This window comes from Notechis scutatus, chromosome 4, assembly GCF_049901735.1.
Source record: "Notechis scutatus isolate UNSWTSFEM ecotype Mainland chromosome 4, rNotScu1.2, whole genome shotgun sequence".
Lineage (NCBI taxonomy): Eukaryota > Metazoa > Chordata > Lepidosauria > Squamata > Elapidae > Notechis > Notechis scutatus.
In genome coordinates, this window is record NC_142012.1 from 53609667 (window position 1) to 53635965 (window position 26299).

A 26299-nucleotide genomic window follows, 5' to 3' on the forward strand; every position below is an offset into this window, starting at 1 on the left:
CTAGAAAGGACTGAAGAAGGCTTTAAAAGTATTAATAGAGAAATGGAAGATTCCTTGGTCCAACTTGAGATGGACAGAGCAGCGGCATACCTAAGGTTCCAAAACGTGGAGGAATCCAAAAATGAAGAACTAGCGCAATTAATGGCAGGTTTGTTGGCTGATCTAGTTGGAAAAGAAAAGATGATTTACTCAAAGAATTCACGAAGTCTATAGGGTGAATACCAGTTACGCAAGGCGTCACAAGTGCCCAAGGGAGATCCATATCCGCTTTTCAAGAAGATGCGTGAGAGACCTAATACTTAGAATGGCCAGAGATGAGAGAGTATTATATATGGGCAAAGAATAGTTCTCAAGCAGATTCCAAGAAAAGTGAGGGCCTTAAGGCAAGAATATAAATTTTTAGCTAACCACTTAAATAAAAAAGAAATTTCATTTAAATGGCAAATTCCAGAAGGGATGCTAATATGGTGGAAGGGAAGGAAAATTAAAATAGATTCAATAGAACAAGCACAAGACTTTCTAGAACAGCTAACAACCACGGAGGATCAACACACTAAGGAGGAAACCCAAGGGAACATGCAGGAAGATCGGAACCGCCATAGGAACAAGGAAGAAAGACCCGTCCAAACTCAAGGAAAAGACAACTTACAACAAGAAAGAGTAGAAACATCCCCATACCTCCTACAAGAAGAGAGCCGTATAATTACGAGACAAAAAGCGAGGCAGACTTAAGTAAATGGAGGAAGGAAGTAAAATCCTTTCCATCAACATAAACGGCCTAAATTCAAGAGCTAAAAGGAAGAGGATTCTAAATAAACTAATAAAACAAAACGTTGATATAGTTTGCATACAAGAAACACACATTAGGAAAAGTGAGGAGAAATTTCTAGATTGTCCGAAACTGGGAAAATTATTCACAGCACCAGCAGATGAGCACAAAAAGAAAGGTATTGCAATATATGTGAGAGATGATTTAAAAGCGGAGTTAATCTGGGCGGATCCTGAAGGAAGAACCCTGGTGGTACAAACTTCAATTAATGGCATTACATTTTTACTGGTAGTAATCTATGCCCCAAATGATGATCAAGGTAAATTTTTCAAACATCTTCACCAAAAAATAATAGATTTCGGAAATGGCAATATTTTTCTGATTGGCGATTTTAACTCTATTGCTGACTACCGGAAGGATCATAGTAACATGAGTAAGAATAAAAAAGGAAAAAGAGAATTTTCGAAGCCATGTAAGGATATGATGTACGAACTGAATCTGGTAGATATTTGGAGAAAACTAAACCCAAAAAAAGAACAGTTTACCTTTTACTCTAACCCACACAAAATTTGGACAAGAATAGATATGGCTTGGATAAATGGTGAATTAATTAATGAAATCAAAGATAGCGAAATCTTACCAAACGACTGGGCTGATCACAACCCAATTCAAATAACCTGGAGAGGTAGAAGAAAACCAAAAAGAAGATGGACTCTTAACACTCACTTAATAAAAGAAGAAGAATACACTAATAAATTGAAAGAAGAACTGAACTTCTTCTTAAAAGAAAATAATAATGATCTAACTTCGAAACAAAATATATGGGACACAATGAAGGCATTTATAAGAGGAACAACTATCTCTTACAATGCTATGAGAAATAAAAGAAAGTATGCCCAACAAAGTAATTTACAACAAGAAATTAAGGATTTAGAAACCCAACTACAAAAGAACCCCAAAAATCAAAGAATACAGAATCAGTTAATAACAACTAAACACAATCTAAATTTATTGGAACAAGAAAAATTGGAGAGTAGTCTGAAAATGACTAAACAAATTTATTTTGAGCACGCAAACAAGCCAGGGAGATGGTTAGCCCACAAACTTAAGAAAATGAAAGAAAAAGATTGATACACCAATTAATGGACGAGAGGGGCAATTTGCAAGAGGAGATAGAGAAGAAAAAAGAGATCACTTTTAAATACTTCAGGAAATTATACAAAAGGAAGACGTTTGTGAGGACAAAATAATGAAATATCTAGAGGAAGCAAATGAAAAAGCAATTGGAGAGGAAGAGATAGAATTATTAAACAAAAATATAACATGGTCGAACTGAAGTCAGCAATAGAGAAGCAAAGTAACAATAAAGCGCCAGGACCGGACGGGATACCTGTAGAACTTTACAAAACAATCATAGAACAAATTGGACCACTGATGCTGGAAGTATTCAATGAGGTACTCCTAGTAGCCAAGATGCCGGACTCGTGGAGGGGAGCCTTAATTTCGCTGATCCCGAAGGAGGACCTAGACCATAGACTTAATAATTATAGACCAATCTCGCTCCTGAATGCAGATTACAAACTATTCTCTTCTATAATAGCTAATAGACTAAAACAGGTTCTAAACACACATATCCATGAAGATCAAAATGGATTTCTCCCATTTCGACAAATTAAGAATAATCTAAGAACAGTGATAGACATTTCAGAATACTACGAAGCCCATCCGGAAAAACAATTTGCTTTTATGTTTTTGGACGCTGAAAAAGCATTCGACAATTTAAATTGGCATTTTTAATTCAAAAATATACAATATGAACCTTGGCACTAGATTCGAAAACGTCGTCACTACAATTTACCATACTCAACAGGCAAATATTCTAATAAATGGGGAACAAACTAACCCGATAAAAATAGAAAAAGGGGTTAGACAGGGTTGCCCTCTCTCTCCTCTGCTTTTCATATTCGCCCTAGAATCTCTTTTGACGTATATTAGGCAAAATTCGAGAATTAGAGGACTGAGGATTAAATCAGAGGAGTACAAAGTACAAGCCTTCGCTGATGATTTGGTTTTTTTTCTGGAGGAGCCTATAGAAAAAGGACATAACTTATTAGAAGAACTAGAACGATTTGGAGAAGTCGCAGGATTTAAAATTAATAGGGTAAAACGAAATTAATGTCTAAAAATTTAACAGGAGACCAGAATAAAGAACTAGAGACAATAATGGGAATACAGGTGACAAAAAAAAATTAAATACTTAGGAATTTGGCTTACTCCACAAAGCAAATCATTAAAAGAAAACAACTATGACAAACTTCTCCAACAATCCAAGAAAGATTTAGATTCCTGGAGTACATTACAACTTTCCTTATTGGGCAGGATTGCTCTGATTAAGATGAATATTCTGCCAAAATTTCTATATCTATTCCAGACAATTCCAATCAAATTAAATAAAAAATTTTTTATGGAATTAAACAAGATAACACTGAAATTTATTTGGCAGGGGAAAAAAAGCTAGGATTAATGTAAAAGCCCTACAAGATTTGAAAAGCAGAGGAGGGTTAGGCCTGCCAAACTGGGAAGTATATTACAAGGCAGCCACCCTACTATGGATAAAGGAATGGGTGAATTTAACTAACAAAAGAACACTAATATTAGAAGGCCACGATATGCAGAAAGGATGGCATGCTTTTCTGTGGGAAACTGGGAAACCCAGGCAATCATATTTCCATAGGCATCTTATCAGGGACTCTCTATTAACCAATTGGAAAAAGTACGTAAAAAACTTTATCTAAAAATACCGATTTGGCTATCTCCAATGGAAGCGATAGTACACCCTAATAATTTGGATATAACTAAAATGATTAAGTACGAAAATTTATTAGACCCACAAGGAAAATTGAAAACCCGACAAGAATTACAAGAGCGAGGATTTAAAATTGATCAGTGGGTGTACCTTCAAATTCATAGTAGATATAAACAAGATATTAAGGAATTTGGAATCTACAATAAATTACAGACTTTAGACAAAATTCTATTAGGACCGAGCAAAAAAATATATCTAAATTTTACAAACATTTATTAGAAACTGAATTAGAACAAGAAATTGTCAAAGGAAATATGATTGCGTGGAGCAGAAACGTGGGACGGAGCATTACGCTAGCAGAATGGGAAAGGATCTGGAACAGGAACATTAAGATCACGAAATCAGCAGCTTATAAAGAAAACGCATATAAAATGTTTTATAGATGGCACCTGCCCCTTCGAGATTGGCGAAGATGCACCCCAACACGAGCCCCAATTGTTGGAAATGTCAAAGCATAGAAGGTACCTTCTTCCATTTGTGGTGGTCGTGCAAGGAAACCCAGAAGTACTGGCAAAAAATTAGGCGCTGGCTAGAGGAAATAACCAAGGAACAAATAGAGTACAAACCAGAGTCCTTCCTTCTAGGAATTTTCGATAAACAAATATCCAAAAATCGAAGTATATTGTAATTCATATCTTAACCGCAGCCAGACTGGCATTTGCCCAGTGCTGGAAATTATCTTCCATTCCCTCTGAACATATGGTTATTCAGAAAATTTTACAATGCTCCGAAATGGACAAACTAACCCAAGCACTAAAAATAAAGAATCCTCATCATATTACAACAATTGGAATCCTTTGTATAATTGGCTAAACCAAAGATAGATCATCTCTAGGAAAATTATGGCCGAGGGCCTCCGAAGCAGAGATAAAGAAAAGCACCGCCGATGATACTTTTGAAGAAGAAAGGATCTTACAGACAGTCACAAAATATGGTTTTATTTTAACTGTTTTCCCTACTCTAGTCTTCCCTCCCTTACTCTTCCCTTTCCCCTCTCTTAGGCTTTCCTCTCTCTCCCTCTTGGTCTATGCCAAGGCCTATTTTTCTTTTTGTTGTACATAATTTGTAGTTGTGTTGTTTTTTTAAAGGTAAAACTAATAAAGTATTTTTCCAAAAATAGTAATAACATAGGCAATACTCTAAATGCTCTGATGGTCATTTTGAAAAATCTTTTCTTAGTGAGCACCTAGAAGCCAAGAGGAACATAAGTGCCAAATTTCAAGTTTGTAAGCTTTACGGTTCTGGAGATTTTGTGATGATGAGTGAGTGGTATTTCGCTTTTATACACACACACACACACACACATATATGTGTATGTGCACGCGTGCATAGACACACATACGCATACATATATATGGTATAATATACACACGCTATATTATATATATGTGTGTGTGTACACATATACACACACACACATAATAGACAGGTAATAGGTTAATAATTTGTAAACAGAATTAGAAGTTTGAAAACAAGAATTCTGGGGCCTGTTTCGCTAGGAGTGGGAAACTAATATTGTAATATATTGATCAGTATTCAACTAGAGAGGATAATACCACATTCCCCTCCCTCATGAGCTGTAATGAAATTCATGGCTTTACCTCTCGGGTTAAAACCGCAATAAAGCAGCTATTTGAAATATCTGAGGGCTCCAACCGGAAGAAGTTCTGTTCAGAGATGTTGACTTCTGACTTGGAACACAAAGGAAGAACTGGGGGACAAAGCCTGCAAGAATTGAAACACAGGATGCGGAAGGCATTATGTCAAATACATCGACTCAATTCATGGTCCCTCTCTTTCTCTTTCTTCTCTCTCTCTCTCTCTCTCTAATGTTCAAAAGCTGTGCTGATAAGCACCTGGGACTAAGTCGTTTGGTCACTAAATGAAGAACCAAAGGATTTTTGTCCCAAAGGTGATCTTTCAAAGGGCCAAGGGACTTTGATTTTCCTTGAAGACGTTTCTCATCTGAGAAGCTTCTTCACCTCTGACCGGATGGTGGGGAACGGAAGGATTTATACTCCTTGCAGGTAGCTGGTCATTTGCATCCTTTTAGAGAGTCGCTGAGGCCACTTGGAGGTTTATGTGTCCTCGGGGTTTGAGTGGTGTATTTTTGGCCCGTTTGAGGCTGTTTTCGCTCTCCCAGGGGCTCGAGGGAAGCCTCTGCAGCCTTTGGAGGCCGAAAAACAGGCCCATTTCATCACTTCCAGTATTTCCGGAAGACCCATTTTTCAGCCTCCTGAGGCTGCAAAGGCTTCCCTCGAGCCTCCGGGAGGGCGAAAACAGCCTCAAATGGACCAAAAATCAGCTGGGAGGCGCGCACATGCGCAGTGCAGGTAAGTTTGGCTGGGGCTTGTGTGCCCGCACAAATGGCTCCGCGTGCCATATGTTTGCCATCACGGGTATAGGGTCTCCTGCTTGAGGAAGGGGTTGGACTAGTAGACCTCCAAGGTCTCTTCTGGCTCTATTCTGATTCTGAAGATGGAACCATGCAAACAGCACCACTGGAAATAAACGTTCTGAGGAAAAGTAGCCGAAGGGTGTGTTCCTTACTTGTACAGCTGGGCCTTTGCTCCTTCCGCTCCAGATGCCAACGCTTTGTTCACTACCACTTCGTTTTCTTCTGGGTACAACGAGCAGGTGCAGTAGATCAGAGCTTGTACTTTAACAACTGCGGGGATTCAAGATCAGGATGAGTGAGTCCAGGGAATTACTCAATTTCAAGGACAAGCTTTGGAGAAACTTCTAAAAGCGGGTGCAAATGGTGCAAATTCAGAAAACCTTTGCCCTATGGCCATGATGGTGAACCTATGGCATGCATGCCAGAAGTGGCACGCAGAGCCACTTCTGCCGGCATGCGAGAGGTCACCTGGAAGAGCCCCACTGTGCATGCTTGTGTGCCTCCCACCAGCCAGCTGACTGTTGGGTATCTGCTGCGCATACGCAGAGGCATGCGGTGTATGGGGGGGAGTTGCGTGCACATGCACAGAGGCATGCGGTGTGCACACAGGGTTGTGCGTGCATGCACAGGGGGCAGGGAGAGTCGCGCACGCATTGCATCATGGGTGCAGGCATGTGAGAGCGCATGCATCAGGGGTGGGATTCAAATTTTTTAACAACCGGTTCTGTGGGTGTGGCTTAGTTGGTGGGTGTGGCTTGATGGTCATGTGATTGGGTGGGCGTGGCTTGGTGGTCATGTGATTGGGTGGGCGTGGCTTGGTGGTCATGTGATTGGGTGGGTGTGGCCAACTCAACATCACTCACATCGAGGCACGCATCTCCTCGCCTGGCCTCTCATGACTGTGGGGATGCTGCAACAGTTGTGAAAAATGGTCATGTCACTTTTTTCAGTGCCATTGTAACTTTGAATGGTCACTCCACACAAGCAAAGTACCAGCAAAGGAGGGGGAAAAACTCCAGAGAAGTTCCAGAGACAGGAAGTCTAGTCCTGCCAAGAATGTAATAAGGGTGGAGAGGCAGTTTCTGTAAGCAACACCAGAATGTTTCCTTCCTGCCTTCCTTACAGGATTAGGCCAGTAATTTCTTCTAACAACCGGTTCTCCGAACTGCTTAGAATGGTAACAACCGGTTCTAGCGAATAGGTGCAAACTGATAGAATCCCACCCCTGGCATACATGCATGCATGCACACTTTTGGTACACAACATGGAAAAGGTTAGCCATCACTGCCCCTATGGGGATTTTGGCACTCTGTAAGCTTGGCTGTTTTCTTGCCTTGTTTCCCAATTAGGTAACATCATCAGTGCTAAAAGGGGGGGGGTGGATTGTGGAGAGGAGGAAGAGGAGGAAGAAGAGGAGGGGGAAAGGGAGGAGAAGAAGAGGAGGAGGTTGTCTATAGGGTTCTTGATACTCTCCGAGCTTGGTTGTTCCTTTGCAGACGTTTTATTACCCAACTAAGTAACATCATCAGTGCTAAAATAGGAGTCTTATGGAGAAAAGGAGAGAGGCGATGAGAAGAAGGATTATGGGGTTCTTGGTACTCCCTGAGCTTGGTTGTTTCTTTGCAGACATTTTATTACCCAACTAGGTAACATCAGCAGTGCAACCTGATGGTGTTACCTAGTTCTGTGATGGCGAACCTATGGCACACATGCCACAGGTGCCATACAGAGCCATTTGTGCCGGCATGCAAGCTGCAGGCAAACTTACCTCACTGGGCATGTGCGCGTCTCACAGCTGATTTTCGGCCGGTTTGAGGCCTTTTTCAACCTCCCAAAGGCTTGAGGACGGCTTCTGCAGGCTGAAAACTAGCCCTATTTTGTCACTTCCTGTTTTTCCTAAAATACCGGAAATGATGAAGCGGGGCTAGTTTTCGGCCTGCAGAAGCCGTCCTCAAGCCTCTGGGAGGCCAAAAAAGGCCTCAAACTGGCTGAAAATGAGCTGTGAGGTGCAGTGCAGGTAAGGGGGCGGAGGGGGTGGGTGGGGGTTGCATGTGTAGGGGCCATGGGGGGGTGCACATTGCCTTCTGGATGCTGGCACACGAATGCAAGTGTGCAAGCGCGTGCACAGTTTTTGGCACAGGAGCCCAAAAAGATTAGCCACCACTGACCTAGTTGGGTCATCAAATGCTGCAATGACTGTGTATTTTGCTTTCCATATTTGGGAAATACAACTCTGGGAATTGAACTCTCTGTTTCTTAAAGTTGCCAAGGTTGGGGAAACATGGAGCTTAAAATTCAGATTTTGTCCATCACACCCACAGTCTGCTAAGACCTAACACCGAAGGCTTAGAGTACAGAAGAAACAAATCTTGCTTTTCATAAGAGATAAAGGAACAAAAATTGGGAAGGGTGCATTGTTATAGGTACACAATTGTCATCTAGTACAGGATTGAGTTCATGACACATAAAACTCACACTGCATGGCGTGGGTCAGCTCCTTCAGCTGCTGTTGAGCCAGAGTGCTTAGTTTGTCCTCAGCTACCGATCCTTGAGACAGGTCCCGAAGTAACTCTGCATCTAAAGAGGAAATTAAATAAAGTTACGACGGTAACAACGGGATATTAGTGGCCTCAAAACAGCGATTACAATGTGCCTTCTCATTTAAAATTCACAGGAGCAGCTAGCAAAGGCAAACAAATATACTCTCATGCAGTGGTGGGATTCCAAATTATGTGCTACCGGTTTGCGCCTGTGTGCAGCACTCAAAAATCAGCCTCTGTGAGGGGAGCTGTTTTTTTAGCTCAGCTGAGGCGTGGCGCACAAATCAGCTCAGCTGAAAGTCAATGGAATATAGGACGGAAAAGGGCAGGCCCAATTAGAGGAGGTATTTGCCGGTTCTCTGAATTGGTCAAAATTTCCGCTACCGGTACGTCAGAACCGGCCCGAACCAGCTGAATACCACCTCTGGTCTCATGACTTGCTTCCCAAAGTCAGGTGTGGTTTATGCATTCTAGAATTCACTGTGTTTTGCTTCTGCTGTCCCCTAATTATCATGGAGCACCTTCCTGAGTTCAGTGTGAAACCATGGCTTGTGTCTGGTTAACTTTGGCCCAAACTCAACCCCTGATCTGGTTCCTGGGAATTGCAACGGGTCCTTCGGGCATTGAAATGGTGCTCATGTATTTATTGATTTGATTTGTCAATCACTTAAAAAATTAAAAATAAAAAAAATAAACAAAATTAAAAAAAGATAAAATAAATAAAAAAAAAAAAAAAAAAAAAAAAAAAAAGAAAGTAGGCCCGGTGGTTTCCGTATTCCCCCTCCCGCGGCCCCCCCCCCCCACCCCCCCCCCCCCCACCCCCCCAAAAAAAAATTTTCCCTTTCAAAAATTTTTGGTTCTTTCCTTCTTAATAATTTTTAAATAAATATAAAATTTTTTTTTTAAAAAAAATAAAATTTCCTCTTTCAAGAAAAAAAAAAAAAAAAAAAAAAAAAAAAAAAAAAAAAAAAAAAAAAAAAAAAAAAAAAAAAAAAAAAAAAAAAAAGAGGAGAAGATAAGAAGGAAGAAAAGATAGATGAGGATGAGGGAGAAGATCAGAGAAAATGAAGGAGCAGATAGATGAGGATGAGGGAGGGGGAGGAGAAGATAGAGAAGGATGAAAGAGAAGAAGGAAAAGGAAGATAGATGAGGGAGGAGAAGGAGAAAGAGAAGGAAGAGGAGGAAAAGAAAGGTAAGGAAGGAAGAGAAGGAGATGATGAGGAAGAAGATACATAAGGATGATGGAGGAGAAGAAAGGAGGAAAAGAAAAAGGAGAAGATAGAAAAGGGTGAGGGAAGGGAAGGAGAAGATAGAGAAGGATGAAGGAAAAGGAACATAGATGAGGGAGAAGGAGAAAGAGAAGGGAGGAAAAGGAAGGTAAGGAAGAGGAGAAGGAGGAGAAGGATACATAAGGATGATGGACGAGAAGAAAGAGGAAAAGGAAAAAGAGAAGATAGATGAGGATGAAGGAGAAGATAGATGAGAATAAGGGAAGGGAAAGAGAAGATAGAGGAGGATGGAGGAGAAGAGGGAAAGGAAGATAGATGAGGGAGGAGAAAGAGAAAGAAAAGGGAGGAAAAGGAAGGTAAGGAAGGAAGAGGAGAAGGAGGAGAAGGGTGAGGAAGATACATAAGGATGATGGAGGAGAAGAAAGAGGAAAAGGAAAAAGAGAAGATAGATGAGGATGAAGGAGGAGAAGGAAGAGGAAAAGGAACATAGATGAGGGAGGAGAAGGAGAAAGGAGGAAAAGGTAAGAAAGGGAGAGAAGGAGATGATGAGGAAGAAGATACATAAGGATGATGGAGGAAAAGAAAGAAAAGGAAAAGAAAAAGGAGAAGATAGATGAGGATGAAGGAGAAGAAGGAGGCCAAAGGGGACTTAAGAGAGTGACCAGAATTGCAACCCAGAAAGAAGCATCGTTCCCTAGAACTAAGCATCGTAAACCTTCAGAAAGTTACCTTCGTGCTCTTTTAAAATAAATTCAATCGGATTGCTGACCCCCAGGCCAGAACAGCGAGGCAGGAGCAATATCACTTTCACTTTCTGCAGCTTGGAAAACGTGGGCTCGATGTTGGTAAAATCTTCATGAAGCAGCTCGATATCTGGCCAAGCAGGAGGAAGAAGAGGAGGAGGAGGAGGAGGGAAAACGAAAGGAAGGCAAGTTTAGAACGAGATCAAAGGGATGCTGCTGTTGTGGCCCGCCAGCTGCCAGCAGAACTGACGGCAGACTCGGACAGTGCGGAGATTGGGGAGGAACATAGGCCAGTCCTGGAGTCTGGGGAAGGCTCTGACGAGGGCTCTGCATCAGAGGCAGAGATGGGGCCAGGGCTGTCCAATATTTCCCAGCTGCCTTTGAAGTCGGAGATAAGTGGGGAAGAAGAACAGCTGGAGCCTGTTTCAGATGCGTGTATGTGCAGAGCTGTCAGGAGAGGAGAACAATTAAGGAACGGGCCAATTCAGAAGGAAAGGCACATGTGGTTCCTCCCCAACCTCTTCACTACTGTCTGACTCTGCTGCCAGCCGCCAGCGGGCACAGACAGGCATGTGATTTCCCTTTTTGTAACCTTCCGATAAGACAAGTCAACGGGGGAGCCACATTTACTTAACAGTAGCAAGGAAGGTTGGGGTAAAACTCGCGTAATGTCTGTCTTGCTTAGTGACAGAAATGCTGGGCTCCATCGCAGTCGTAAATTGAGGACTACCTGTAAGGCCTCTTTTACCAAAATAATGCCACAGAACTTGCACTTACTTTTACACTCCATGCGCGCAAAGAGATCCTTCAATTCAGCCTCTCTGGCTGCAGACTTCACTCCGCATACAAACACCCGGGAAGTGTCCTGATTGGTCAGCACTGACATGTGGGCCACAGTGAGCCAGGACCCCATTTGTGCAATTAAAATATCGTCGTCCATATTCAGCAGAGCTTTCACCGAATGTACAGCCAGACTCCGGGAGTTATCCTAAGGATGAAAAGGAAACACCGGTGTGGGAATTATTCAGCTTGCCTCTAGGTGCAAACAGTCCAGCCCAACGCTGTGAGCACCACAGTTACGAAGCGAGAAATCCAGAAAGAATGCAAGGAATCCAGGAAAGTTCAAACGTCTGCACTCAACACACTCCAGGAATTCACAGTGTTCGTTCCCGACAACTGTCCCTCCCCACAGCGTCTCCTTAAGTCTCAGTCCCGTCCACACCCCCATACTCCCAGTTTGCCTTGTGAAGAGGGGTGGAGCGCTCTCCTCCCGAGTAGTTGGGTCAGTCTATGCTGTTCTCACCTTCTCTCCACTCTCTGTGCTCTTAGATCAGGAGGGGGTGATCCCTGCTTCATAGCCTGAGCTCTGTCTCTCATGTTCACTGCTTAGCCTCTCTCATGTTCACTGCTTAGCCTCATCCTGCCTGTGTTCCTCCCTGCCTACAAGCCGTCCCAATCCTGAAAGGCCCTAGACTGACTCAGTCCGCTCCTACCCACATTCCTCCGAAGCCAACGAAACCACCCCCTCACTCTCTTTTGGCTCCAGTTCCAGCTCAACTTCCCCCACAGATTCAGGCTCCGACGGGGGTGTGACACACTTCTTCAGGAGAGTGCCCACCCTTCTCACTTACTTGCAAGAGGAGCTTGTGATCAGTGTAGAGCTCCAAGGTCAGCAGCTTTTCTTTAAGAGAGGACGGGAAAATGAGTCCATCTTCACAATGCTTGTCCAGGCAATACGTGTCACCATCAAAATTGGAGATGGACTGTACTTTGGTGAAGCCTTCTTTCTGTAAGAAGCTGTGGACTTCTTCCAGACTGTGCAATAAACCACAGGTGTTATTAACACGGCACATTACGGAAGCGAAAAGGAACTCCTCCCAAAAAATCAACTTTAGGTTTGTAGGTACAGGTAGTCCTTAACATACGACCAAAATTGAGCCCTGAATTTATGTTGCTGAGAAATTTTGCGAGTGAGTTTTCCCCCATTTTATGACCTCTCCCGCCCCACTTGTTAAGTGAATCACTGTTGAATCAGTAACCCGGTTGTTCAGAGGTTTTGCTCATCACGTCAGCGTCCGTCCCAGGACACTGCAACCATCATAAATGTGAGTCAGCGGCCAAGGATCTGGATGTAAATGTTGTGGCCTGCCGGCAGCTAGCAGAGCTAGCAGCAGAATTGAAGAGTCAGCAGGTTGGGGAGGAACATGGGCCAGTCCTGGAGGCTGAGGAAGGCTCTACGTCGGAGGCAGAGATGGGGCCAGGGCCATCTGACAGTTATCAGCTGCCTTTGGAGTCGGAGATTAGTGGGGCAGAGGAACAGATGAAGCCTGTTCCCACTGTGCGTATGCACAGAGCTGCCAAGAGAAGGGAACAGTTAAGGAACAAGGGTCGATTTGGGAGTAAAGAAGCCACAGGTGGACAAAGAGAGAGAGGCAGAGATGGGGCCAGGGCAGACTGGCAGTTATCAGCTGCCTTCAGTGTTGGACAGCAGTGAGGCAGGGGAGCAGCTGAAGCCGGTTCCCAGCCTGCGCATGTGTAGAGCTGCCAAAAGAAAAGAAAAATTACGAACTAAGGGTAGACGTGGGAGTAAGGCCACAGGTGGACAATGAATGGCCCCTCCCATTTGAATTAAAAGAGGACCAAAAGGGGAGGGGGATTTTGCAGGAAACAATTTGTTCGTTGCAGCAGTGTGAAGATCTGTCTGTGCATCTCAGAGACTCTATGTGCTGAATCCTTCCATGTCAGCACTGCGTTTGGAAATATTTACTTGGCATCTCTCCAAGCTAGATAAGGTCTGTGCTCCTAATGACACCCTTGAAAGACTGTTGGCCAGGCCTTTGGCTGAATGTGAATGCAAGAAATTCACCTTTGTTTAATAAAAGGGGTTTTGCCGGGACAAAGAGTCTGCTTAGTGCTTTTCGGAGAAGCTGCAGTCAGAACATTAAGGACCTGACCATGCCGCAATGATCATAAGTGTGAAAAACAGTCATTGGTCACATTTTTCAATGCCATTGTTAACTTCCAATGGTCACTAAGTGAACTGTTGTAAGTCAAGGGCTACCTGTATAGAAGGCATCTTATCCAGCTTCTGGAGAATCTCAGGATCATTTATGGTCATGAATCCTGATCGTACAGAAGGTCTGCAGCGCCGAAATACTTATCTAAAATGCTGAATGCCTGCCGCAGTGGCACTGATGAAGCAGGGTTGTGCAAAATGTCACAACACGCTGCAAAAACACACTTTTGGGGCCACAAATCAGGTTTTTGAGAATCTGTAAATTGCCTTCTCCATGTTCAGGTCTCTGGCTAGAAAGAAGGTTTGATTGGGGGGCATCGGTGGGGTCACCCCTCCAAAACCTCCACATTAAAAAGGGCGTTAATTGTGCAGTTACAATCTCTGTTTTGAGGGTTTTTTTATTCTCCCCATGATCACCTGGGACAGAATCCACAGCATCTGCAGAACTAACCCTAAAGACAGGCATAAAAGACCAAGGTGGGCTATAAGTTTTATTTGCCATCAGTTTGTGAATTGGGCACCTCAATTTTGCAAAAATACCTGCGACTCTTTCATGTTTATTGAGAAAAGGATGATACAATTTGAAAAAGAAGTTGTGTGATGCTTGTGTGATATTTGAAAAGAAGTTGTGATGCTTCTTGCAGGCATTGCAAAATAGCATCTGGTCTGTAAACTTAATTTTGTTTTAAGATGTTTTTTTTTTTAAATTCATTGACCAGCAAAAAATGGTAAAAGCGAAGTAAATGCTCAGTATTGGTGGTTCTGGCACATTTTTTAATTTATATTTATCATTTGTGCTTATTAGTGTTGTTTAAGTACACAATAAACCCTACCAACAGAATATTTGTTGCTTAAGGTTGAACGGTGGGGTTGTTGCTGCTCTCTGAGCTGGGTGGTTTTCTTGCAGATGTTTCACGACCCAACTAGGTAACATCATCAGTGCTAGAAGGGAGTGGGGTTTGTTCTTATTTTATAAACCTAAGCGCCAACCCCATTCCCTTCTAACACTGATGATGTTACCTAGCTGGGTAAAGAAATGTCTGCAAGAAAACCACCAAGCTCAGAGAGCACCAAGGACCCACAATAAACACTGTTTAAAAATACATTCATATTTATTAGTGTTCTTGTACTTTTCTTGTTTAGTTCTTAGCTTTCTATCCTGCCTTTTCAGCCGCAATTCAAGATGTCTTACCTCTTCCACCAGTTTATCTCAACAACCCGTCTGGTGACCTTGGTTGGTCTGGTTTTCTGGAACCAAGATACTCAGCCAGCTTCAAGGAAACGACTATTAAATTCAAGGGATTCAGCTAAAGCACGGGGCTTCAAACTTGACAACTTTAAAGATTTGTGGACTTCAGCTCCCAGAATGCCCCAGCCAGCTATGCTACCCTGTTTCCCCAAAAATATGTCCTACCATGAAAGTAAATCCTAGCCTGATTTTTTTTACATGTGCCCAATGTAAGCCCTACCCCCAAAATAAGCCCTAATTAAGATCCCGCCCACTCCAGAGTGCATGGGTAAAAATTAAACTAGGGTGGGGATGAGGGGTGGAGTTGCCCTACTATCAGAGGTGGTATTCAGCAGGTTCTGATCAGTTCTGGAGAACTGGTAGTGGAAATTTTGAGTAGTTCAGAGAACCGGCAACTACCACCTCTGACTGGCCCCGCCCCCATCTATTCTCTGCCTCCCGAGTCCCAGCTGATCGGCTGGGTCTTCTTTGGTTGTCCTGTACAGGAGAACAGAGCTGGAAAGCAGGTTAGTGGGGTGGGGAGGGAATTTGCAGTAACCTTCCCCCAGGAGTGGGAGGGAATGGAGATTTTACAATATTCTTCCCCTGCCATGCCCACCAAGCCACGCCCACCAAGCCATGCCCACACAACCGGTAGTAAAAAACTGTGAAACCTACCACTGCCTACTACTTACCTTTGGACAGTTGTAGCCAGGCCTCACACACCCCAACATCTGCCTTGCTGGCCCATTTCTTCTGCAGCCTGCAAGGCTGGCAAGGCTTTCCTGAAGGCCTCTGCAGCTGAGGACAAAGCTCTGGATCTATCCAGAACTCGATTATTGGCTGAAGAGGCCTTGCTGTCTGCAGAAGAATAAGCTCCTGAAGGCCTCTGACAGCAAAAAGGAGGCGGCTGGGGGCGACGCACACAAGTGAGGTTAATCAGTGGATGGCATCCCCCGAAAATAAGACCTGGTGCCATTTTTGGTGGCAATATATATATATATATATAAGACAGGGTCCTATTTTCGGGAAAATATGGTAAGTCCACAAGTCTTAAAAGTTGCAAAGGGTGGAGGCCCTGGGCCAAATTTCAGACCCTTCTCCAGACTTATGCAGTTAATTTTATCACCGGTGTGTTTCAAGAGTCACGGTCACCGAAGATTGAAAAATTTGCACATTTGTAACCATGAAGCAAAACGGCAGGCAAAAGTAAAGAAAAAGCAAGAAGTCCATGGACCTCACCTGACTTTCAAGGTGTTCACCCAAGCGTAGAGTGGCAAGGTCGAAGCCCTCTGCTCCTGCCTCCGAATTGTTTCCGGGAGGATATGTTCGATCGTAAGAGCATCGTGTTTGATTCGGCATCTCGCCAACGCGGCTGCCAGCTTGGTCTTAAAACTAGAGATTCCAAAAGGAAGAACGTTGGAGGAGGAGGAGGAGGAGGAGGAGGAGGAGGAGGAGGAGGAGGAGGAGGAAGAGAAGAAGAAGAAGAAGAAGTAGAAGGAGAAGGAGAAGAAGAAGAAGAACAACAACAACAACAGCCCTCAGAAAGCAAACCCCACTCCCTTCTAGTGCTGAAGAATTGCCTAGGTGGACAACAAACCCACAGCAAACCTTTATAATTAAATAATAATAGGATTCCATGCATGTTTTTTTTTTTTCTCCTCCACATGGGAGACAAAATTAGTTTTCACGACCAGCAACCCACCAAGAAGCCCTTTCTGGACTTTCTACCTGCAGAGATAATGCTCCACTTCTTGAACTTCTGCTACGGTTTCTTCATCCTCAGGAATCGAGCGTGCTTCAAACTTCCGGTCCTGAAGGTCATACAGCATCACCACGACTAAGCTGGTCAGGTCATCTGACTGTAAGAGGACCAGTTGGGCGTCAAGGTCAAGAAACCCGAACACCGATCGTAAACTTACAACTGTTCATTTAGTGACCATTCAAAGTTACAACGGCACTGAAAAAAGACGACTTTTGACCATTTTTCACACTTATGACCAGGGGTGGGCTGCCACTGGTTTGCCCCAGTTTGGGTGAACTGGTAGCTAATTTTATCATTTTTAATTACCGATTTGGTGAACTGGTAAATCCCACTCCTGGCTGGCCCTGCCCATCCCTCCCCTCCCCGGAGTCCCCACACAGCTCGTTTTGGATGCCAGGTAAGTACAGGGTCCATGTGAAGGCTAAGGATGGCCGGAAAACATGCCTCGGGAGCCCGGGGAAAGCCGTTTTCCCCCTCCTGGAGGCTCTCTGAGCCTCTGGAGTCTGAGGAGAGTGAAAAATGAGCCTCCTGGAAGTTACAGAAGGCCAGAAATGGCCTCTGGAGCCTGAGGGAGGCTGTTTTCACCCTCTCAGAGGCTTGAGGAAAGCCTCTGGAGCCTGGGGGGGTGAAAAATGGACCTTTCAGAAGGCCAGAAATGGCCTCCGGAGCCTGGGGGTGGCTGTTTTCACCCTCCTGGAGGCTTGAGGAAGACTGCGCCAACCAAGGTGGAACTTCCAAGCAATATATGAACATCGTACTTATTTTTAACATGAAACCCAGTGCGTCTGCAATAAGTTTTGCTTGAATTATGTTGCCGTGGAAACAAGATTAATATTTGAAAAAAATAATTCAGTGTCCACTCACTATGGATTGCAATGGGTAAACGCCGCTGTCTATCAACATGTATTCCAAAACGTCTTGATCTGCAGGAGAGGAAAGGAAGAAGGTAAGGAAAGGCAGTGCAAACGACCCCACAGCGATCTTCAAAGGATCAGATAGTATTTCAAAAAGTTTAATGGCCTGAAAATAGATATACAGATACCAGATTACAGATGTAACAGAGTTGGATGGAAGGGACCTTGTAGGTCATCTAGTCCAACCCCTCCCTCAAGCAGGAGACCTTACACCATTACTGACAAGATGGCAGTCCAGTCTCTTCTTGAAAGCCTCCAGTGATGAAGCTCCCACAACTTCCGAAGGCAACTTCTGTTCCATCAGTTGACTGTTCTCACTGTCAGGAAATTTCTCCTTATTTTTAGATTGAATCTCTCCTTGATTAATTTTCATCCATTGTTCCTTGTCTGGCCTACAGGTGCCTTGGAAAATAGCTTGACCCTCCTCTCTATTTAAGCCCCTCAAATATTGGAAGACTGCTATCCTGTCTCCCCGGTCCTTCTCTTCCCTAGACTGGCCAGGCCCAGTTCCTGCAATTTTTCATTGTATCTTTTAGCCTCCAGTCCCCTAATCCTCCTGGTTGCTCTTCTCTGCACTCTTTCTAGAGTCTCAACATCTTTTTTTATAGCGTGGCGACCAAAACAGGTGCAAAGGAGGGAATCACAATTCTTTAAGTTCCAGGTTTGAACTCAAGGCCGCCATTTTTAGAGACACGTTAGAATCGGTGGCTCAGTGGCTAAGGACGTTGAGCTTGTCGATCAGAAAGGTCAGCAGTTCGGTGGTTCGAATCCCTAGCGCTGCGTAATGGAGCGAGCTCCCGTTACTTTTCCAGCTTCTGCCAACCTAGCAGTTTGAAAGCACGTAAAAAAAATGTAAGTAGAAAAATAGGGACAACTTTGGTGGGAAGGGAACAACGTTCCGTGCGCCTTATTGGCGTTTCGTCATGCCGGCCACTTGACCATGGAGATGTCTTCGGACAGTGCTGGCTCTTTGGCTTTGTAACGGAGATGAGCACTGCCCCCTAGAGCTGGAAACAGCTAGCACATATGTGCGAGGGGAACCTTTACCTTTAGAACCCTGTACTTTTGTCCCCTTGTTAGGTTACATTCAATCTCACCCACGGGTATATGTGTGAGAGAGAGGGGGAGGAGGAAGAGTGGGAGGGGGAGAGGGGGAGGGAGAGAGAGAGAGAGAGACTGATCACTGCGAGAAAACAACAGATTCTCTTCTTGCATAGGGGAACAATTTTCAGCCGTTTCCTAGGGACTCAGACTGGATTGCTGTCTTTTGGCACAGCGATTCAGACATAGCTGCCTCTGTTTTGCCAGTTACCCAGGGTAACTCTCTCACCAGCCCACTTTTACTAATGATTGACCTTTCGGGATTAAAAAGATGATGATTGACTTTCGGGGGTTGGATGGGAAAACATTTGCATCGTCTTCAAAATGGAAGATTCCTCCAAATGCTGGGAGATTCAACGATGTTATGTTTGCATGGATTGAGTCCAATTCTTTCCTCTTTTTTTTTTTTCCTTTTTGGGTAGGGTTGCAGGTTTTAATGGATGTATTTTTCCACTTTTTTAAATATTTACTTTTTAAAATATTTTGTTTTTGGAATATTTACATAGCCACCCACCCACCTTCTATTTTACAGTTTTTGAAATATTTCCGACAATGCGGAAGGATGGGGTGGCTAGGTAAACATTTTAAATAAACTACACAGGCAGCCCTGGATTTACAACCGTTCGTTTAGAGACTTTGGACGGTCACTAAAATGAACTGCTTACCTGTGCGCTATGATTGATGGGCCTGCCAGTGCAACACGGAGCTTTATAAGTATAAAGCAGGGGTGTGAAACTCGATTTCATTGAGGGCCACATCAGGGTTGTGTTTGGACTTTGGGATGCCCAGGGTGGGCGTGGCCAGCTTGATGTCACTCACCAAGGCTCCATTTTTGGCTGCGACGGCCTCCTGCAGCCCTCTGCCAGTGAAAACAGAGCTCAGGGAGGCCGTGTGCACCCAGCCTGGGCTTGGTTTTCACTGGCAAAGGGCTGCAGGAGGCTGTCGTCACTGAAAACGGAGCCCAGGGGGGCTGTGTGTGGCCTCCCCCAGCTCCATTTTTGTTGGCAGAGGGCTGCAGGAGACTGTCGCAGCTGAAAACGGAGCCCGGTTGTGGCTACATGTGGCCCTCCACAAGCTCTGTTTTCACCGTGGGCCGGTTCTTCTCTATTGCCAGGAGGGGCCTGATCTAAGCATCCCGCGGGCCAGATCCAGCCCCTGGGCCTTGAGTTGGACATCCCTGGTATAGACTTGAGGTGACGCCGAGGCCCGCAAATGCGTTTTCTACTTACATTTTAGAGCGCTGAACGCCAGTTCGTAGGACAAACGCTGGGATTCTTCGTCTTTGAAATCCGGAAGAGATGGCAATGTCCCGGTGCCATATTTCACCAGGATTTTGTCGTGAGGTTTTTCATTACGGACGCTTTGGAAAATGTGGGCGGCACTCAGGTATAGGGGGTCCTGATACCCACTTTTCACAACCACCTCTGTCGAACTGATGTCAGAAGGCAGTATCTCACTGGAAAATATTGTTTCGTGCATGCCAGAAAGCTCGTTTGCGAAATTATGGTCTGCGGACCCCAAGCTGCTCCTTAGAATTGGCATTGTTGTCATCACAGATCGGGTTTTTTTGACGTTGCAGGTGGTAAATCAGAATCTTAAAAGCCCTGTGGAAATACAGAGAAGGCCCAAAATGGGCATTTACAAGAAACATCCGGTTGAAATTCATTTTGTGCCTTGCAACCTTGCAACCCGACATGCAACCAATCAATCCGTGATGAAAACATAACTATGCCATAATAGCCAAATGGACCTTTAGTTGTCCACATACCTCCCTCTGAGGTCACATATCTAGGGAAGTGAAGCTGCACCAGTTGAATATCCAACTATCAGCATCAGCCAATGTTTGTTGCAAGAAGGATGGCGAAAAACCACACAACCCACCCCAAAAGAGCAACAGTTTTGAATTTGGCAGCCTCAGGTTTTGTGATGACCTGGGGTGTGGCACAAAGGCAACAAAGCCAGAGAAGAGATATGAGCCCTTTTATTTGTTCCAACGTTGGCCCCAACGTCCCGTTTACTCTCCAGTCTGGAGAAAAGCTCTCCCATGAACCTGCAACAGCCTCTGGCCTCTGTCCAAATGCTGTAAGCAGAATGACTGCAGTCAATCACTTCAGCAGGGCAAGATAATGAGTCCCAGAAGCAAAGAATCACGGCAATAATTCCAGCAAGGCAAGATAACACACAGGAGCACGGCAATAATAATTCAAACAGTCAGGAGGAAGGCCAGGAATGCAGGCCATAACTCTCAACACTAGATGAATTCAGTGTTTGTTCCCGACAAATGCCCCTCCCAACTGCCTCTCCTTTAATCTCCCTCTCCAGGTGTACCTTGTGAAAGGAATCAGGGCCCTTTCCTTCCTCGTAAGCTACACCACCCACGTTACTCTCTTCTGCGTTCTTCCCTAGGATGAGGAGGGAGTGGGCCTTGGTCTTCATCTGAACCCACTCTCCCTTGTTCTACCTCTCTCCTCCTGCTCTGCCCAGCCTGACTTTGCCCTTCCCCAGTTTCCTCCACAACCAACGGAGCCATGCTCCCGCTCTTGGTCAGCTGTTCATCTTCTGTCTCAGAGTCAGACTCCAACTGGGGCATGACAGGTTTGGGGCTTCAACCACCCTCATGCTAGCCTTTCTCTGCACGAGAGTCAGATTAGAAGACCCCTGAGGTTCCTTCCCACTCCGAGACCATCCTAGAACAAGCCAAGTCCAAAAATGCCAGAGGATTTTATAAATCAGCCATCCACAGACACATAGACATGAACAACATCTATAGAGGATGCAAAAGAGGCCATCAAACAAAGCACCTCTCTGTCAACAATCAGCAACCAGATCAACACCAAGGTTAACATCAGCTCAACAATCAAGTCAACAACGCCCCAATCAAAAAACTGCCAAACATACTTCATTTTACGTGTATTAATGGCAGCAAGAATTGTGTTTGCGCAACAATGGGGAAAAAATGAAGAGATCCCTACAGATGAAAGTATTATTTAAAAAATATGACAAAGTGCTGAGGTGGATAAGTAAAGGTTCCCCTTTCACATATGTGCTAGTCATTTCCAGCCAGCGCTGTCCGAAGACGCCTCTGTGGTCATGTGGCTGGCAGGACTAAACGCTTTCGAAGGCACATGGAACGCTGTTCCCTTCCCACCAAAGTGGTCCCTATTTTTCTACTTGCATTTTTACATGCTTTAGAACTGCTAGGTTGGCAGAAGCCGGGACAAGTAACGGGAGCTCACTCCATGACGCGGCGCTAGGGATTCGAACCACCAACCTTTCTGATCAACAAGTTCAGTGTCTTAGCCACTGAGCCACTTAAAAGAAAAGGAAGAAACAAAAATACTTTTTAACATGGGACTTGTTTTACCAATGGTTAACTAACAAAACAGAAGTTAGAACCTAAAAAAAAACCAAAAAGGAAAATGTTTTGGTATTGAAAAATTTATAAGATGGGCAAACTGATTGTATTACTATTTTGTGATTAACATTGATATGTCTATTATGATTAATGTTGTATCTCTACTTACAACTGACTGTGCCCAGACAACACGCTGTTCAGACAGACATGGAATTTTTTATTTGTATTTTTAAAAATGTATTAATAAAACATACAAAGAAAGAAAGAAAGAAAGAAAGAAAGAAAGAAAGAAAGAAAGAAAGAAAGAAAGAGAAAGAGGAAGGAAGGAAGGAAGGAAGGAAGGAAGGAAGGAAGGAAGGAAGGAAGGAAGGAAGGAAGGAAGGAAGGAAGGAAGGAAGGAAGAGCCAAAGAAGCCACAACCCAAGAATCTCTTAAGACCATTGACAGGGCAAGCCACTAGAATATAAACTGACAGCAAACCCCACTCCTTACTGACACTGATGATGTTACCTAGTTTGGTAACAAAACGTCTGCAAGAAAATGTCTATGGAGATTTTTTTTAAAAAAAGAGGTGACTGGACTTTCTTTGTTTTTTTCTTGGAAGGCATTTTCCTTCTCATCCCAGCTTCCACTCCGACCGGATGGTGGGGAATATCAGGATTTATAATACTCCCTGCAAACAGTCATTTGCATCCTTTTAGATGACCCGCTGTCTGCAAGGAGTATAAATCCTTCCATTCTCCACCATCAATTCAGAGCTGAAGAAGCTTCTTGGATGAGAAGCGAAACATCTTCAAGGAAAAATAAGTAAGTCCAGTTGCTTCTTGGGGAAAAAAAAGCACCCCAGGACATAGTCAAAGCTCCAAGTGGCCTCAACGACTCTCTAAAAGGATGCAAATGACCAGATATTGGACAAAAATATATACGTGGTTAGAAAAGATGATACAACATATTGATTTAAAACCTGAATTTTTTTCGTTGGGAATTTTACCTGAAATCTATAGTAAAGAGAGTGCATATTTAATTATCCTTGTATTAACTGCAGCTAGAATTGTATTTGCACAAAACTGGCAAAGCGAAGAGATTCCTACTGATGAGAGCGTGATCAGGAAAATATTAGAAATGTGCAGAAATGAAAAGGTTAACGCTAGCAGTTAGAGAAGGAACAAACTGAATATTATATGATATGGGTACTATTTTATCGATGGCTAGAGAATAAATATGAAAACTAGAAACAAAAGAAGGAAATATAGAAAACATGTTAATAGAATTAAATACGTTAAGATTGTTATAATAATTAGATATATTATGTATATCAATATTAAGAGTAGAGAATTAATAGCAATGTAATGAATAACGCTGTAAACTCTTAATTGTTATTGCACAAGATATTTGTACCCAGACAACACACAGGTTAATGGAAGATGGATTGTTTATATTAATGAATTAATGAATGAATTCTTTATTGGCCAAGTGTGATTAGAATAGAATAGAAAATAGAATAGAAAATAGAAAAGAAAAGAAAAGAATTCTATTTGGACTTGGACAACCTAGAACTACGCCTGATCTAAGCTTGGTACACAAAATTGCCTGCTACAATGTCCTACCTGTCAACGACTACTTCAGCTTTAACCACAATAACACACAGGCAAACAATAGATACAAACTCAAGGTAAACCGCTCCAAACGTGATTGCAGAAAATACAACTTCAGCAACAGAGTGGTCAAAGCCTGGAACTCACTACGTGACTCTGTTGTCACATCCTCAACCCCCCAAAACTTTAATCTTAAACTGTCTACCATGGACCTCACTCCATTCCTAAGAGGTCTGTAAGGGGGCGTGCATAAGTGCACCAGTGCGCCTACCATCCCTGTCCTACTGTTCCCATTTATTCGTATGCATTGATTATGTATATACTTATACCTGTTTATACTTATATGTTTATATATTATGTTCATACTTGTTATCTCATACATGCTTGACAATCAAATAAAATAAATAAATAAGAATAGAATAGAATAACAGAATAGAAGTAGGAATAGGAATAGGAATTGGAATAGGAATAAGAATAGAAGTAGAACTAGAAGTAGGAATAGGAATAAAAATAGAAATAGAGTAACAGAATAGAAGTAGGAATAGGAATTGGAATAGGAATAAGAATAGAAGTAGGAATAGACTAGAATAACAGAATAGAAGTAGGAATAGGAATTGGAATAGTAATAAGAATAGAAGTAGAAATAGAAATAGGAGTAGGAATAGGAATAGAAAAGAATATTTATTGATCAAATGTGATTGGACACACAAGGAATATGTCTTAGTGCCCATGCTCTTCACAAAGAAAAGATAATTAAAAATAAAATAACAATTTCATTTAAACAAAAATCTTCAAAGAAAAAAAACCAAGGAAGTCCAGTCGCCTTCGGTGGGGTGGAATAAATGCATCTTGGGGTCTGCGAAGAAACTCGGGGACCACCCAGGACCTTCCCGTTGCTCTGTGAAGGACGGCTTGAGAAGGCAGCAGGCCGAGAAAAGTTCCCAGGCTCTCCTCCACCTGTTGAACGGCCAGCCCTGGCTTCTCTCGCTGGGGCAAGCCAGAACCAAGAGCCTCTTACCTGCCCGGCCCTGCCAGTCTCACCTGTCAGATCTTCTTCCCGCAAGGATGCTGGAACCACCACCCCCACACCCGCCCCCCAAAAACCCCAGAAGCCCGGAGGGACTCACCTGGCGCCTCCTGCCCACCAAAGCCGAGCCCTCCAGCCGGGGGACCCTTTATTTAAAGACGGCGGGACTCCCCCCTCCTCAAAAGACCCTCCGGCGCCGGTCACTTCCAGGCGCCTCTGGCCCCCCCCTCAATCTTCAGCGCGCCGGTCCTGTCCCCTCCACGAGGGGAGGGGCGGGGGCGTCGCCTGGCCACACCCACCACCCGGAGGGGTGGGGGTCGAGGAAGAGGAGGAGGTGGGGGGGGACCCCAGCCCCACCGGTCGTTTCATTCAAATCAGGACTCGACCATTCTGAACAAGAGAGAAAAAAGGGAGGGTTCCAGTAGGGGGGGAAATGGGGCAACCCCCTCCCCATTTTAGGGTCTCCCCCTTTGGGAAGGGGGGGTCTTTGGGAGTCTTGCCAATCCTTCTCGACCCCTCCAGAGACCTTCCGCCCGACTTTTGCAACCTTGCCGCCCCCTCCCCTTCCACCCCCGCGACACCTGGCGCTTTGGTACAGTCCACGGGCTGCCCGGGGATTCGCTTGTCTCTGTTTGCAGGTAGCTCCGTTGCTGGGCCGGGCCGGTCGGCTGGCTGAGCTGAGATTTCTTACGGGGCTGGGGCCGTGGAGCGCCTTTTACTGCTACTATTACTACTATTACTACTACTACTACGCCTGGATTTTGCAAAAGAAAGCAAAAGTCTAGTTGGACAAAGAAAGCAAAAAAAAAAAAAAAAACCCCTACAGGTTTGTACTTTGCAAAAGAAATATAATACTAATGCTAATAATAAATATTTTTGCAAGCCTCGACTCGAGTCTCACTCTTTGGCATCTCCGTGGTTCGGGGAAACTTCTGGGACCTTACAAATACAACTACTACTTGCAAAAATATTTATTATTAGTATTAGTATTATATTTCTTTTGCAAAGTACAAACCTGTACGGTTTTTGGGTTTGTTTTTTTGCTTTCTTTGTCCAACTACAGTCTTTTGCTTTCTTTTGCAAAATGCAGGTGTGCTATACATACATACATATATAAATTTATATATATATATATATATATATAAGCAATCTTGCTTTATTTTGCAAAAACCAAGTGTGCTATATTATTTATTTATTTATTTTGCTTTCTTTGGCCAACTACAAACATTCTTTCTTTTGCAAGAAGAGTTGCTTCCCAAATTGCGGTGTTATTTCATCTTACAGTTACAGAGGGGTGAGCCCCCCGGATCTCGCCATCTCTGCCTGCTTGTGTCTCTTCCAAGGATGCATTTTCTGTCAGAAAAAAATAATGCATATCTTTGATATATAGGTGATGCATCAGAAACAACTGATCATCCAATAATATATTGATTGCATGTACATTGAATATGCTATATAATATATTGAATAAGAGGAGGGGAAAACGATTCTGGATAACATTCAACAAGTGGCAAATTTATGGGTTACTTTATTTTTTCCCAGCTGGATTTGTATCTTTCTTAAAATGTGGGAGTGTATTTTTAACTTTTGTATCTTTCTTAAAAGTTGAAAGTGTTTTTTTCCCCTTTTGTGTCTTTCTTAAAACTTGCTAGTTTATTTTTTTCCTTTTGTGTCTTTCTTAAAACTTGCAAGTTTATTTTTTTTTCCCTTTTGTGTCTTTCTTAAAACTTGCAAGTTTATTTTTTTTCCCTTT

The 26299-nt window shown here is 43.6% G+C and overlaps 1 protein-coding gene across 1 annotated transcript in view; it reads right to left on the reverse strand.

Moving 5' to 3' along the window:
• Nucleotides 1–24929, reverse strand: part of NSUN7 (NOP2/Sun RNA methyltransferase family member 7) — a 29995-nt gene extending 5066 nt beyond the window's left edge. Inside the window, exons 1-11 of the mRNA XM_026675336.2 lie at nucleotides 24647–24929; nucleotides 19799–20173; nucleotides 17419–17477; nucleotides 16521–16651; nucleotides 16032–16184; nucleotides 12177–12360; nucleotides 11323–11533; nucleotides 10532–10675; nucleotides 8509–8610; nucleotides 6186–6303; nucleotides 5237–5360 (exon numbers count right to left, since the gene is read on the reverse strand). Of these exons, the coding sequence (XP_026531121.2) occupies nucleotides 5237–5360; nucleotides 6186–6303; nucleotides 8509–8610; nucleotides 10532–10675; nucleotides 11323–11533; nucleotides 12177–12360; nucleotides 16032–16184; nucleotides 16521–16651; nucleotides 17419–17477; nucleotides 19799–20120 (1548 nt within the window). The 5' untranslated portion in view covers nucleotides 20121–20173; nucleotides 24647–24929. The remainder of the gene's footprint in view (nucleotides 1–5236; nucleotides 5361–6185; nucleotides 6304–8508; nucleotides 8611–10531; nucleotides 10676–11322; nucleotides 11534–12176; nucleotides 12361–16031; nucleotides 16185–16520; nucleotides 16652–17418; nucleotides 17478–19798; nucleotides 20174–24646) is intronic.
• Between the last annotated feature and the right edge of the window lie 1370 nt (nucleotides 24930–26299).